The sequence below is a fragment of the Hydra vulgaris genome, chromosome 07, assembly GCF_038396675.1.
Source record: "Hydra vulgaris chromosome 07, alternate assembly HydraT2T_AEP".
In the NCBI taxonomy this organism is placed as follows: Eukaryota; Metazoa; Cnidaria; class Hydrozoa; order Anthoathecata; family Hydridae; genus Hydra; species Hydra vulgaris.
The window spans coordinates 39,716,567-39,731,879 of record NC_088926.1 but is presented as its reverse complement, the minus strand read 5'-3'; the positions used below and the strand labels follow the sequence as shown (position 1 = coordinate 39,731,879).

The following is a 15,313-nucleotide window of genomic DNA, read 5'->3' as shown; positions in this document are numbered from 1 at the left end:
GCTCCTACGTCAATAAAAATAGTCTTAAATTAATCTACTTTGGGCTAATTTATAGCTTCATCAGCTATGCAAACATTTCATGGGCAAGTACTCAAGCGGCAAAGATTAAAAAAATTTATAGTCTACAAAAACATGCCTGCAGAATCATTTACTCAAAAAATAGGCGTGAACACGCTAAGCCCTTAATGAAAGATATGAAAATGATGAATGTGTTTGAAATAAATATCTACCGGCATTTAATTTTCATGTATCGTTATAATCACAATTTCTCTCCTATAAGCTTTAATAACAAGTTTAAAATAAATAAAAATGATAGCTATAATCTTCCAAATATGTCCAACACAAATAAACTGCCTCGGATAATAAACAAATATTCAGAGTACAGCATTTTATATCGAGGTCCAAAAGTATGGAATACTTTTCAAAAAGGATTCAAAGGTACGGTAAATTTGTTAAGTTCATTCGAGTTTTTAACAAAAAAAAAAAAATTTTAAATATAAGAAACGTTTTTGGTTAATGATACTTTGAATAATTTCTCATAAATCTGTTTTTGTTTTATTTCTACTTTTGTTGGTTGCTTATCAATTTTATTAGCGAATTACGCGTTTTATTACGATATTTTATTGAAATTTTATTACGCATATTGTAACATATTACGATATTTTTTCGAAATGTTGTTATAGGGGCTCTATGAAAAGATTGCGATAACGTACTGTCATCCTCATCTTCTTTGAGCCCCTATCTGTTTTACTTTTTTTATTTATTAAAATTTTATATTACGAAGTTGTAAAATCTTATTATATATTAAAACAGAGAAAGAAAAAAAAAAAAAAAAATATATTGTTTTGTGACTTAAATACTGTTGTATTGTTTTGTTTGCCAATACTTTTTGAACAACTTGAGCGAGCTGAATCTTCTTGCATAACTCTTTTTTTTTTTTGCTGCTGGTCCTTGTATCGACTTTCGATATACTAATCTGAAATTAAAAAACAACTTTTCAATTAAACTGTTTAGCTAAAATAAAACCAGTGAAAAAGTTTTTATTATAAGTTACCTTGTGTCTCTGTAGAATTATTTTCCTCACCATCATTTTGATCAACTGAATTTTTTAATTCTCTTTCAACTAATAATTTATACAAATATAAATTAGTTATTTTCAAGTGGTATCTCATACTAAATGTTGAACCCTTAGCAAGTTTGTAAACTTTTCGACATTTTTTGCAAATTGCGTTGGCAACTACTTCTCCATCTTTATTAGTTGGTTCTTTTTCAAAATAATCCCAAATAACAGAACATGTTTTTGGCATTTTACATACAATAAAGAAGCTAATATATAAAAAAATGTCATTAAACTTTTGCAATACCAATAATATGCTTTAATTATTATAATAAAAAAATGACATTTGGAAAATGAAATAAACTTAATAAAGTTAATCAACTGAAAATTATTAGTTAAAAACTTTTTTTTCAATTATAAAAAGTGTTTTTTTTTTTTTCAATTATTATTATTAAATTTTTAATTATATATATAAACTCAAGTTATAAGTTTAACAAATGTTCAAAAAGTTGTAAATTTTTCTTTAAAGCTGTAAAATATTATTTTTATAAATTTTTATTAACATATTTATAAAACTTTTTTTGAAAAAAATTTTATAAGATTTTCTGTTATATAAAATTTTTGCTAAAAATTTCAAAACCTTTAGTTCGATAATCGAATTGAATATTTCGAAATTTTTTTGCTCCTTGTCGTTCATTCAACCGAACGTCAATTAAATCATGGAAGTATTAGAGATGGAAGTGCAACGCTATTGAAATGTCAAAAACTATGCGTGAAATCTTTTGTTCTTTATACAATAGAAAGTCGGAAAGAATTAAGTCGTCGTATAACGGCGCTTATGATGTATTCGCTTTTGATGTAAATACTTAACTCGCTAACTCAATTTTAATTATTTCAATAAATTCTTTATAAAACTATCATATCTACATAGCTAATGTTTGAGTTTGCTAATGTTTTAATGTTAAGGAATATTAAATTATTAATTGTTATATATATATCTATGTATATATATATATATATATATACATATATGTATATATATACATATATATATATATATATATATATATATATATATATACAACCCTTAGATGTTGTCCGAAAGTTTTTTCGATATTTTGTTGACAAAAAGTAAAAATTAAAATGCAAGACCGGAATTTTTTTTTTTTTAATAATGATAGACTGCCTGCCCCAACCAAACCCTTAGTCGATGTAGCAGCACTCCCTTGCGGGTCAGGCTATTTGTCAGTCGATATAGCAGCACTCCCTTGCGAGTCAGGCTATTTGTCAGTCGATGTAGCAGCACTCCCTTGCGAGTCAGGCTATTTGTCAGTCGATGTAGCAGCACTCCCTTGCGAGTCAGGCTATAAGATAGTCGATGTAGCAACACTCCGCGCATGATTTACAGTAAAAAAAATAAAAATAAAAACATTTTATTAAAAAAAATAAAAATAAAAACATTTTATTAAAAAAAATAAAAAAAAAACATTGTTTATATTGTTAAAAACATTCACAATGTTTTTAAAACATTCTGGTCAATTAAATTTGCGTTTTTGTGGTTTTTTTAAAAAACGATTAATTTGTAATTAAATTAATGGTTTTTACTTTCGTCCAACACGGAAATGTTGGACGAAAGTTAAAAGTAATTAAAAGTGACGTATATGTTGGCGTAAGAATCACTTTTTTCCTTCCGCTCTTCCCAAAGCCAACAAACTATAGATCTATATATATATATATATATATATATATATATATATATATATATATATATATATGTATATATATACATATATATATATATATATATATATATATATATATATATATATATATATATATATATATATATATATATATAAACAAACCTTTAAAAAAGTTCCAAATGCACTGGAATGAGTTTTGTCATATTTATAGTGATGTTTTGTGCAGTTGTAACCAATACAAGTTATATATATATATATATATATATATATATATATATATATATATATATATATATATATATATATATATATATATATATATATATATATATATATATATATGTATATATATGTATATATATGTATATATATATATATATATATATATATATATATATATATATATATATATATATATATATATATATATATATATATATATGTATATATATAAAACCCGTATTGCTTACAGCTATATAAACATTACAAATTAGTTTTAAAATAATTTCATTTGTGTATATAATTATAGATTAAATAAATGTCTTGTGAAACAAATGATGTTCTTTCTATTTTGGATGTTGAATGTTTTCAAAGTGATGAAATAAGTATTTTACTTGAGGATTTTGAAACTGAATTAATTATTAATGAAGAAAATTTTGATATCTCATCCTTCGACGAGAAATTTTTTTTTCTTCCAGAGTTTGAAGAGCTTGACATGAAAAAAATAAGTTCTGAATTAATGAGATGTGAAAAATGTAAAAAACATTACAATTCCAAAAAATATTATGATAATCACATCGTTAAATGTGGTGAAATCCATTCAACTAAATCATTTTCAAAAGGTAAAGCAAGCTCTAAAGGTAGTATACCCAAAGTGTGTTTTGTATTTATATGGTTATGAAAAAATAAAATTATAATTCCTTTTTAAAAATTTTTGAAATTTAGATATTCTCAATGATGATGTGCAAATAAAGCTTTTAGAGAAATTCCCGGTATACTTTTGGGAATCGATAAATGAAGCTTTTAAAGATGAATTTTTCAACATGTCAGAAAAAGGTTTTGTTACTCCTGGCAATATTTCTGTCATGGTTGCTTCTAAACTGCTATTTCACAAAAATGAAATAGAAAAATTAGTTGAACATTTTAATAGACTTCTATCTGTTGATATGTTTGCAATTTTAAACGCATCAAGTAATACTTCTTGTTCTCGTAACAATATATGTCAAATGGTTAATAAAATGAGATTGTCAGCTAATTTGAAAACTGAATGGAATAATATTTTAAAGTTTATAAATATTGAAGTTAGTGAGATCCATATTGACATGTTAAGAGTATTTGTGTTAAACAAAATGTATGAAAAATGTTTATTATGGAGAAATAAAGAACTCTTTGTAACTGATGAGAAAATGTTAGAATTAAAATTATCTTTAAGAGAGGAAAAGGTAGTAATGTATGTTTCCGGATATATTGTTTTTTTTTTGCTGAAAAAATACAAAAGAAACAAATCACCATCATCTTTAATTATCTGTTCTGTTATAAATTCTTGGCAGTTGTCAAACAACATTTCTAATGATGCTTTATTGAATAGCACAAGATCGTGGATTGACCGAGTAGATCGAGGAGCATTAATGCATGTGAATGATGAGTTTTATTTGTTTATATGCCATGTTGAAAACATTGCAAGATCCATACTAAATAGGAACTTACTAGTGAATTATAAAGGGCAGGATCTTAGAGATGTTTTAATGTCAAGTTTCCAAAAAAATGCTCAGTTAGATGTTTCTTGGTCATCACTGACTCGAAATCTTGAGAATTTAGATTTATCTCAACTATTAAAGTTAACAATCTTAAAAAAGTGGATATCAATGCGTGCTCGTTCCTTTTTAACAGCTTGGATTAACGTGGTAAAGCATATAAATAAAGGTGACATTTCAAGTCAAGGCGAACCGGGACTAAGAAAAACTCTTTTTGTAAAAAGAAAATAATTAAAATTATTCAAATCTTGCAAAAGTCAAAAAGCGAATTTTTTAGTAAGAGACTTTAGAGTTTAGAAAGAGATTTTTTAGTATTTGAGTTAGGTAACTTCCAGGAACGTTCTAAATTAAAAACTTTTGTACGTTTATATGTATGTCTTGTTAGAATATTTTTCAAAATGTTATGCTGATTTTAACTCTAAGACCAAAAAATCCTGGATCCGCCTCTAAACCAGTGAACATTTTAAATATTTTTTATAAGTTATAGTTTGTTTAGAGTTATTAGCAATGAAGTAAAGATCAAAATTGATTTATTTATTATTAGCCTCATTTTTTCGATGCTTTTAAGCAGGGCCGCCGAGAGGAGGGGGGGGGGGGCAAAAAGAACTGTTTGACCCGGATGGCAGTTGTACAATGGGTGCCAAAGGAAAATGAGATACCTTAAAAAAAAAAAAAAAAATCCTACACTAATAATATAGTAAAATTTGGATAAATAGGGGCGCTAATCAGGGTTGCTTTCTCAGGTGTCGTGACGGCTCTCGGCGCCCCTGATATTAGGTACCCATCAATTTTGCATTACACAAGAATACATTATCAATTTTTTTTGGCCAAAGTTAAGGGGGCATCCATAAAGTATGTACACAGTAAAAGCCACTGATTTCAGACCCCCTACCCTTGTATACTGACGTTTTAACAAAATCAATACACCTCCCATTTTTCTGTTTTTAATTAAAAGATCGCCTTGCCATTTATTACGAAGAAACAAATTTTTTGAAAAGTTTATGAAAAAGACTTTACTGGGCCATCCATAAAGGTTGCGTGGGGAGAAGGTGTTTGGTATGAAAGGAGGCGAGGTTTTATTAGTATATGACGTCATTTTATAGGATATTTAATTTTTATAACATTACAAACTATGTAGATTTGTGCTTTTATGAAGTTATCGTTAGAGAATTTTTTTTCCAAAGTGTTGCAATAGTGTCAAACATCAATGTTGTCTGCTATAACTTTCATTTGCACGTTTAATGTTCATGTCATAATATGGATAAAAATAGTCTTATAAATTCGCTTATAAAGTCTTATGAGCTTAGGGGCCATCCATAAAGTACGTATGCAGTAAAACCACTTATTTAGGACCCCCTTGTACGCACCTGAATGCTTTTAACGACTCCCCCTCCTTTTCCGAAAGTACGCGTTATTTTTACAAAATCAAGACCTCCTCCCTTACTTTACTAACGCATTAATATTTCAAAACGTTTACAAAAAAAACTGTTTCTCTCTTAATTATTTATAAAGAAATGTAAAAATCAGTTGGGACCGAAGTCAAAAAAAAATAACATATTGATCTTTTACACTCGCGAAATTCAATGTCTTTATAAGAAAAAAAAATCAAATTTAGGAGAGATAGAGAAAGAGAAATAGTCAAACCGCGTACGTACTCGCTGTTTTTAACATCCCTTTCCCCCTTATACGCATTCGTACATTTTTGGGTTACCCCCTCCCCCATACCTGCGTACGTACTTCATGGATGGCTCCTCATAACGCTCATCAATAAGAAAAAAAATCGATTGTCATAGAATATTTAGTTAGATTTTTTTGGAAAAAAAAGGAGGGGGTCTCAATTTTATGACTTTTTTTTAAAAAAGAAGTATAGGAAAAAAGCCCTCCCAAAATTACCACCTCTAGCCTAAATGTGAGGGCAACGAGGTTGGCAAAATATTTTTTTACTATTAAAGTTTGAATCCTCCTAAATTTCAAACTAACTCAAAAAGTTAGTTGAAAAAAAAAAAGTATATATAAAAAGTATATTTAAAGAGAAATTTAAAACTAAATTTCTAAAAAAGGAAGAATTACAATTCATTGAATATATATACAAATTTTAAAATAAATAAAATCAATATTTTCTCGGCTTTTTCTTTGGCAGATGTATTGTGTCAGTAACATCAATCTTTAGATCTTCCTGAAATCTTCCTCTATAATTTCCATTTAAGGCTCGAATAAGATTGTCACCGGCAATATTTAAACCTAGAAAGTTACGATTAAATTCTTCTAAACAAGGATTTTCGTTTCCTCCCCCTCTTCTTCGCTGCTTGGAAAAATATTCCTCTATAGGATCTTGACTGAACTTTTCTGAAAGTAAGTACTCTACACCTTCTTCTTGTAAAAGAGCTGAACCAAGTTCAGTAAATGAGTGCACTATTTAAAAAATTTAATGAAATTGATTTTATTAATCAAGTAATAGAAGTACAAGTTTATGTTTTGTTCATATTAATCAATGTTTACCTGTAATTCTGAACCCTTCTAGGGTTTGTTTACTTAAGCAAAGTTTGGCTTTTTCTTTTATCGATAAATTTTTAACGTTTTGACTGGCTTGTTCCCATTCATTTAAAAATTTAAGAAACGTTTTATTCAACCACTGTTTAAGAAACAATATATTCACATTGATTATTTGTTAATAACATTAACAATAACAGTAATAATAACAGGGTTGCCACTATAATTTAAAAAAACTTTCCCCTAGTTTTCCGAGCAAAGAACCTTTTCTCTTGAGTTAAGCTTTTTAAATTCCCTGACTTTTCCGTGACTTTTCCATATTATTTCCAGTTTATCCACTATATAGTCATTTTCCTTATTTAAACACAATTTATTTATTTGACTAACTAAACATTTTACAACAACAGCTACACCTTCCAAATTTCTTATTTTATGTATGTATGTTAAGCTTTTTAAATTCCCTGACTTTTCCGTGACTTTTCCATATTATTTCCAGTTTATCCACTATATAGTCATTTTCCTTATTTAAACACAATTTATTTATTTGACTAACTAAACATTTTACAACAACAGCTACACCTTCCAAATTTCTTATTTTATGTATTAACAAGCTTTTCTTTAAAAAAAATGTATTGTTCAAATTAAAAAAAAACAACATATTTTCCCTGAGTTTTGCTGAATTTTATAAAAAAATATGAAAATTCCTGAGCTTTTTAGGTTTTCCTGGGTATTTCTGGTTTTAGTGGCAACCCTGAATAATTAATAATAATTATTAGCATAACATTAACATAAACTATTTTTATTACGGCCAGAAAATAGTCACAAAATAATGAAACCCGAAGAATAAAACAGTACGAATAGAACAGTAAACATTTTAAATAAAAAATCTTTAATTAAGAAACATTGTACCTCAAATCTTTTATCCAAATGTGTTTTGTATACATCTAAAGCCGGTTTTCTAGTTTTATTAAATTGCCTTGAAACATTAAGGCAATCAAAGAAGGTATCAATTAAATTTATAAACTTTTGTAGACATCTTGTTTCAGCTTTACCCTGCTCCTCCAACATGTGAACAACAGTTTGACTTAACACCTTAAGCATAAATATATAATTTAAATATTAAAAAATATTGTACTAATTTAAAAATTTATCTGCTATATGCAGGCTAACCTGGGCAGCTAAATTAACACGCATTCTAGATTGTGGAGTTAAATGAATATGCTCATCTCTGAGTTTGTGTCCCAATCGTAGACCAACAGCATCATGAAACATGCCCAGATCCCATTCATAGACATTCATAATTTGAGGCCACGTTATAAACTGATCTTCAATCTGAAAATTTTTTTATATATAAATGATATATTTATAAATCATATTTTCGAGCCACTATACCAATTATCACAATTACCATAATGATCTTGAGCATCTTTACCTGATTATCTACCTTATAATGATCTTGAGCATCGCCAAGGACCATGGCCCTTGGCATCCCCCCCTGCTTCTGCCACTCCTGGTTAGCACTACAAATTAAAATTACCATTAGATTTCGAGAATGTTGGTTCCAATGAGAGTTTTCCAAATTATTTCTAGTAGTTTTTATCAAATGAGGAACATCACAAAAAAAGTAAAGTTTTCGAGCTAAAAGATATTATTCAAATTTGTTGTGATATTTAAAAATATTTCAGTTTTTTAATTAATAACATATTTTTTTCAAACTAAAAGCAACATTTGTACATTGAAAAATAGTAATTAAAACTATACTTGAACACCAAATATTCCATGTCCAATGCACAGTTGTATCCTTAACGTTTTCGTAATTCTCAGCAAGATGAATTTGAAAGAACTTACGATTTGGGGAAGCACCATCTGCTACCATAGAGCGAACTTTAAACCCAATACATTCAAGAATGCGTGTTGCTTCCCAAGCGCAATTAAAAATTTGATCACTATTAAATCCACTAGATGCAAAATGTCCAACACAATAACATACTTTGCCAAAGTTGTACAATTAACACTTTTATTCCCTTCGGTTTTGTTTTTAAACTCATCAAGAGCATCATTTAATGAACCCATTTCAGTCAGGCCAACTATTTTACCAGTTGTTGTACTGAATACAAGACCACTCTTGATTTTCATCTCGTCAAATACTAAAGACACATTTTTTTCATGTTCTTTTAAATTTTTAATATCAGCATTCAAAATTAATCGAGAGATAACATCTGCATTGAAGCCACATCCTGGATCTGTAAAATTTATGTATTTTAAAAGAGTATTTTTACATGGAAGGTACATAAACTCTGACTGACTTAAATGTTTGTATGTTTCAGGACTTTTTAGATATATGCTCAAACACCATCTAATAAGAACTGGGTGCCATTTCATAGACCTCTTATCTTTACGTGAGACCTGAATTTTCTGTTGTTCCCACAATAAAAATTGGGGGGAATTTTCACTGAAAGGATTGTTATTTTTCTTTATCAAGCATTCTTCCATAACTTTGTGTGTCTCGCCATCAACAATTAGTCCTTCTTTTTTAATCAGCTGATTAATTCGACACTGGAGGTGCAAAGATTTGGTTACTATTTGTTTTTTATCATTTTCCAAGATCTTTATTTTGAGCAACAGTTCTTCTTTGGACATATATCTGTCATTTTTCTTATTTGAAAACCTGGAATTATTTCCGCTATCCAATGCATTTTTGTTCTTCTTTTCATTTAGACGAAATTGTTTTAAATTTAAGTATTTTCTTAATTCCAAACAAAACTCACATTTTGATATAGTTAATGGAATTAGAATAGGACACAACTTGTGTCTAAAAACTGTACAATCGGCGACTGATTCCATATAGGGAGTCTCTATTTTAAAGTTTTTTTCAGAACCGAAAGAAGATATGTAATTTTTTACTAACTCTTTGTATTCACAGTTTGCGTTGCAGACATTGGATTGAGTTATAAGACTGAAGATTAGATTAGAACTTTCTACTAGCAAAAGCTTGGGAAGATTGTTTAGAAGACTGCAATCAGATTTTGAAACACATTTTCCATTTATTTTCAGATCCCATTTTTTATCATGAGCTACATTTATTTGTTTAAGGACTGAATTATCAGCATTTACTGAAAGATGAGAAAATATTTGAAGGGAAGAAGACTCGTCACAATAATATTGAAAACCAAAACTAAATCCAATATCAATCAAAGTTGTTTTTAATAACTTTTTGTCATTTTCCAATTCTTTTTTCACTGATTTTTTGTCACTAAAACATAAAATGCAATTATCTGTATGTGGAGAAAATTTGAAAGGATCTTTAGTATCACAGTGGCTATTGCATTTATTTTTTATATGAAAGCATCTCATATGACAACTGTGACACAAATATTTTGGATGAATATCAGTTTGGTCATTATCCACTAAAATATTATATAATTTTAAAAGTTCTTCTTTGAAAAATGAACTGATTTTGGTTCAACATATCCAACGCATTTTTTGATTATTTGACCACAAGTTCTACACATTTTAAACAATTTTTTTCTGTGTGATTCCATTTATTCTATATCAAAAATTATTATATTATTAATAATAATTATGTTATGATAATAATAACAGAAATAATAACACTAATAATAATAACACTAATAATAATAATAATAATAATAATAATAATAATAATAATAATAAAAATAGCAATAATAATAATAACGATAATTTTAATTTTGAAAACTAAGTATATTTACAAATTAACAAATTATTAATAAATTGTATTTTCAATGTATTTGAAATTCATTAAAAGTATATATACATATATGTATATATATATATATATATATATATATATATATATATATATATATATATATACATATATATATAAATACATATATATATATATATATATATATATATATATATATATATATATATATATATATATATATATATATATATATATATATATATATATATATATATATATATATATATATATATATATATATATATATATATATAATATATTAAACATTTCTTAAATTTATGTATGTTTACAACGTCACGTTGTAAACATACATAAATTTAAGAAATATTTATTAATAACTATGCACGTTGAACGTGTATAGTTATTAATAACATAAAGTAAATTATTATTATTATTATTATTATTATTAATATTATATTATTAATATTATATTATTAATTATTAATAACAATAAAGTTATTATTTATCATGCAATATTACACAATAATGAATGCGTATTTATCGAGACAAATAAAATAAAATGGTGCCGTCAAAGTTCATAAAAGTTGGGTTTTGAGAGAAACTTTGAGCTTGATGAATGGAGATGAATGGGGGTGAATGAAGCTAGTATCTATGTTAAAGGTATTTTTAACATTGAAAAAACAAATAAAGTTTTTTTTATGAAATGGTAACACTTAAATGTAAGTTTTTTAGGCGTGTGACGGTATGTACTTTTATTCTAACAGCTAACAGCAAAATCATCTTTTTACTTGGACAAACCAGCCTCATTACCTAATTTATAGAACTAACTTTTTAACAACATTCCAGCTATTTCCCAAGCAATTTTTTAGTAAAATAAGCATTATGAGTCTGATTAAATTATCAATATCTTAAGAATCCAATATGTGCTTTGGCGTAAACACTTGGCCATTTTTTTCAAAAGTCGTTTAAAAGTCAAATTTTTGAATTTCACGCATAGTTTTTGTGACGGCATTCGGAACCTTTGATGTTTTATTTCGTTGCACTTCCATCTCTAATACTTCCATGATTAAATGAAACTTCTTTTTAAACAACTTAAAAATTTTTTTTTATTTAATTTTATGAAATTAACGGAAATTAACGGAATGAACGGAAATTCACGAAAAAATATCGCTTTGTTAAAAAATTTTAACGGAAATTTTCCGTTAATAACGTCCGTTAAAATTTTTTAACGTCACGGATGTTGCCAGTAACAGACAGAAACAGACGGATTTTCCGGAGGAAAAAATTAAACGCCCATGCTTAATTATTAGAGACTAAAGGTATTATAGATTAAAAAAATAAACAAAACTAAGTGTGTATCTATTAAACAGCTGTATATATAACAGCATTAAAAAAATATAAATTTATATGGTTAAAAAAAACATTTAAGGCCATTATCTTTTAGTGCGTCACATACTGTCATTGAACATTTAATATAAAATTTTAGAATATAACTTTTTTTTTTATTAATTTTTTAGAGCATTTTTTTTTTATTAATTTTATAGTAGAATAGATCTTTTTTTTTTATTAATTTTTTTTATAAAAAGATTTATGAGAATAAAAGTCATAACAGTTAAAACAACTTTAAGTGAGTCAACTTTATGTGTTACCATGGAAGTATTGAAGAAGGAGGAAAACATCAAAGGTTCCAAATGCCGTCATAAAAATCATGCGTGAAATATAAATAATCGGCAAACGAACGGTATTTTAAACAAATGGCGTTTTATAAACTCCGATGAATTTTTTGAAATTTGAGGTTAATGATGTTTTGAACAGATACTTCATGCTTATATAAATAAAAAATAGCATAGAAAAAAGCTAAATTGTTGCCAATTAATAAATAATAAGTTCTATAGTTTAAATGAAGATTTTTATGAGCAAAAAGATAATTTAGCTGATCGCTGTTGGTTCAAAAGTATATTCCGTCACATACCTAAAAGCCATACATATTAGTGTTTCCAATTTATAAAAAAAAACTTATTTGTTTATTCAATGTTAAAAAGACTTTTCAAAATACATATTAGCACCGTTCATCCCCATTCATCTCCGTTTATTAAACTTAAAGTTCCTCTCAAAAACAAACTTTTTGAACTTAGACGGCTCAATTTAATTTTATTTGTCTCGATAAACACGCATCAATAACCAAAATAATATAGGTTCATTACTTTGAAAACACTTGTTTGTACATTATATTTTAAAAGCATGTTTGGTATAAATTCAGTTAAAGCTATGCATATTTTAAAGTTAAATATAGATAAAATTATATGCATAAATAATTTGATAAATATATATAAAATATATTTACACAAAATTATGTTACAATTTTATTTTTATATATTATATTTTATTTATATATTACATATATATATATATATATATATATATATATATATATATATATATATATATATATATATATATATATATATATATATATATATATATATATATATATATATATATGTAAATTATGTTAGTGTATTTTACAAATAGATTCCTTAATGTTCTTAAAGAACAGAGCAATAATAAATTAGTAATATATTAGTAATAATAAATTAGATAAAAGTTAGATAAGTATTTTTTACTAATTTACTAATTTATATATATAGGGGAACATGGGGTAAGATGACGAATGGGGCAAGATGAAAACCTAGAGTTATCTCTTAAGCAAAACTAAATATAACAGTTGACTTTAGCTGAAAGGGAAGTAGATTAGTTTTACTAGATTTATCAATGGTTTCTTTTTAAATATTATTTTTGTGACGAAAGTTAAGTATTAAAAAGTTTTTCCGACATTGAGAAAAAAACTTTTTATCCTCGTTTTACTTGATTTATTACATCGCTACATCACCAGCTAAAGGTGAGGGAGAAATTTTTATTTAATTTGATGAAACTGGAAGCCATACAAGAAGTATTAGGCTATGATAATTTGATTATGTACTGATTCTGATTCATTTTAAAGATTGTATTAGCCTGGGGCAAGATGACCGGGGCAAAATGGCTTGTCCGTAATCTATATTAAACGGAAGTTTACTTGTACTGTTTGCTATTCTTGTATTGTTCATTAATTATTTTATTACAAAATACAATATTTGTTTGACAATAGTTTTATTTTGTTGCGTTGGAGTTAGCTACAAACTGATTACTGGGTTGTTACTGGTTTTTTTTGCATTAACCGATAAAAATGTATAATTTATTAGTTTTAAAAGTTACACCTTTATTTGTATTACTTTTTTAATAAAAAAGAATTTGTGATGATGGTTTTTGAGGCGTTTATAGCTTCATAGAGTTTTCTTTTCTTAAAGTCTTAAACTTTGTTAACTCAAATCGTCATCTTGCCCCGTATGCGGGGCAAGATGACGATTTGAGTTAACATCGTTTAATGAGTTTTTCATCAGCTATTTTCTACTTTTCGAGTGGTTTTTTGATACATTAATGACGCGAAATGATTTTTTATCACTTTTAAATTAAGTTTTAATGTTTGGGACAGATATTGATTAAGATACAGGCGTTTTTTGAAATGTTCGTCTTCTTCCCCCGTGTTCCCCTATATATATATATATATATATATATATATATATATATATATATATATATATATATATATATATATATATATATATATATATATATATATATATATATATCTATATATATATATATATATATATATATATATACTTTTCGGCTAAGAAAAAATGTTTGTGGTAAAAAAAAAAAAGGCTCTGCGCTTGTTTGTGGTTTTATATATGACAAAATTTAGGTTTTAGTATGTCAAAACACATTAATTTAATAGCAGGAGGTAATTAAACCACAAAACCACAAATTAAAAGACAAGAATGTTTTTAAAAACATTTTGAATGTTTTTATTTTATTTTTTAAAAATAAAAACATTCAAAGTTATCATTTTATTTTTTATAAATAAAAACATTCAAAATGTTTTTATTTTTATTTTTTAATTGTACAACATGCGCGGAGTGTTGCTACATCGACATTTTATAGCCTGACTCGAAACAGAGTGCTGCTATATTGACTGACAAATAGCCTGACTCGCAACGGAGTGCTGTTACATCGACTGAGGGTTTGGTTTGGGCAGGCAGTCTGAACTTTGCTGTAAGATTAGCATGTGATACTTTCTGTTTGTTTCCACTATCAAACTTTACTTTGGTCACGCCGTATTCAATATCTTGCAAAAAGCAGAAATATTCTTTGAAATAATCAGAAATATTCCAATAAATATTCTTACCTTTAAATGTTAAGTTTATTTCTTTTGAACTTAATTATTCTCGGAAGAACTGGTTCATCTTCAAATGTTTGCCATTTTCTCGCTTGCTCGATTTTGTACCTAGAGCAACCAAAAGCATTAATAGTAGTATCTTTTTAAAATTTATGATGGTCTATAGTTGATAAAATTTGTTTAGTAATATAGTTTGACTAAAAGAATGGGTTTTTTTGTACAAGTTAATATATCGAACTAATTTAATCAGAACTATATTATCTTTTTCGTCAACAACATCATGTAATATTTATACAAAGTCATCTGACTGTGTGTGAGCTA

At 26.5% G+C, this 15,313-nt stretch overlaps 1 protein-coding gene across 2 annotated transcripts; it reads right to left on the bottom strand.

Annotated features, from left to right (window-relative positions):
* Positions 1–6,538: 6,538 nt before the first annotated feature.
* LOC136082472 (uncharacterized) lies at positions 6,539–10,360 on the bottom strand. Of its 2 annotated transcripts, none has more exons than XM_065801851.1 (6): positions 8,766–10,360; positions 8,437–8,642; positions 8,175–8,336; positions 7,914–8,096; positions 7,014–7,146; positions 6,539–6,926 (listed from the first exon to the last, which is right to left on the bottom strand). In XM_065801851.1, exons 1-6 carry the CDS (start codon positions 8,878–8,880, stop codon positions 6,625–6,627), a joined length of 1,101 nt encoding a protein of 366 aa, XP_065657923.1. In that variant the 5' UTR covers positions 8,881–10,360; the 3' UTR covers positions 6,539–6,624. The 2 variants fall into 2 exon arrangements, with proteins under 2 accessions (XP_065657923.1, XP_065657924.1); XM_065801852.1 differs by having other exon boundaries at positions 8,542–8,642.
* Between the last annotated feature and the right edge of the window lie 4,953 nt (positions 10,361–15,313).

Coding starts and splice junctions, on each gene's coding strand:
- LOC136082472 (XM_065801851.1), bottom strand. CDS start 8,880: ATGGTAGCAGATGGTGCTTCCCCAAATCGTAAGTTCTTTCAAATTCAT. Junction 7,147..7,913: donor ATTTGGATAAAAGATTTGAG/GTACAATGTTTC, acceptor TTTCTTAAACAG/TGGTTGAATAAAACGTTTCT. Junction 6,927..7,013: donor AGAAGGGTTCAGAATTACAG/GTAAACATTGAT, acceptor TTTTTTAAATAG/TGCACTCATTTACTGAACTT.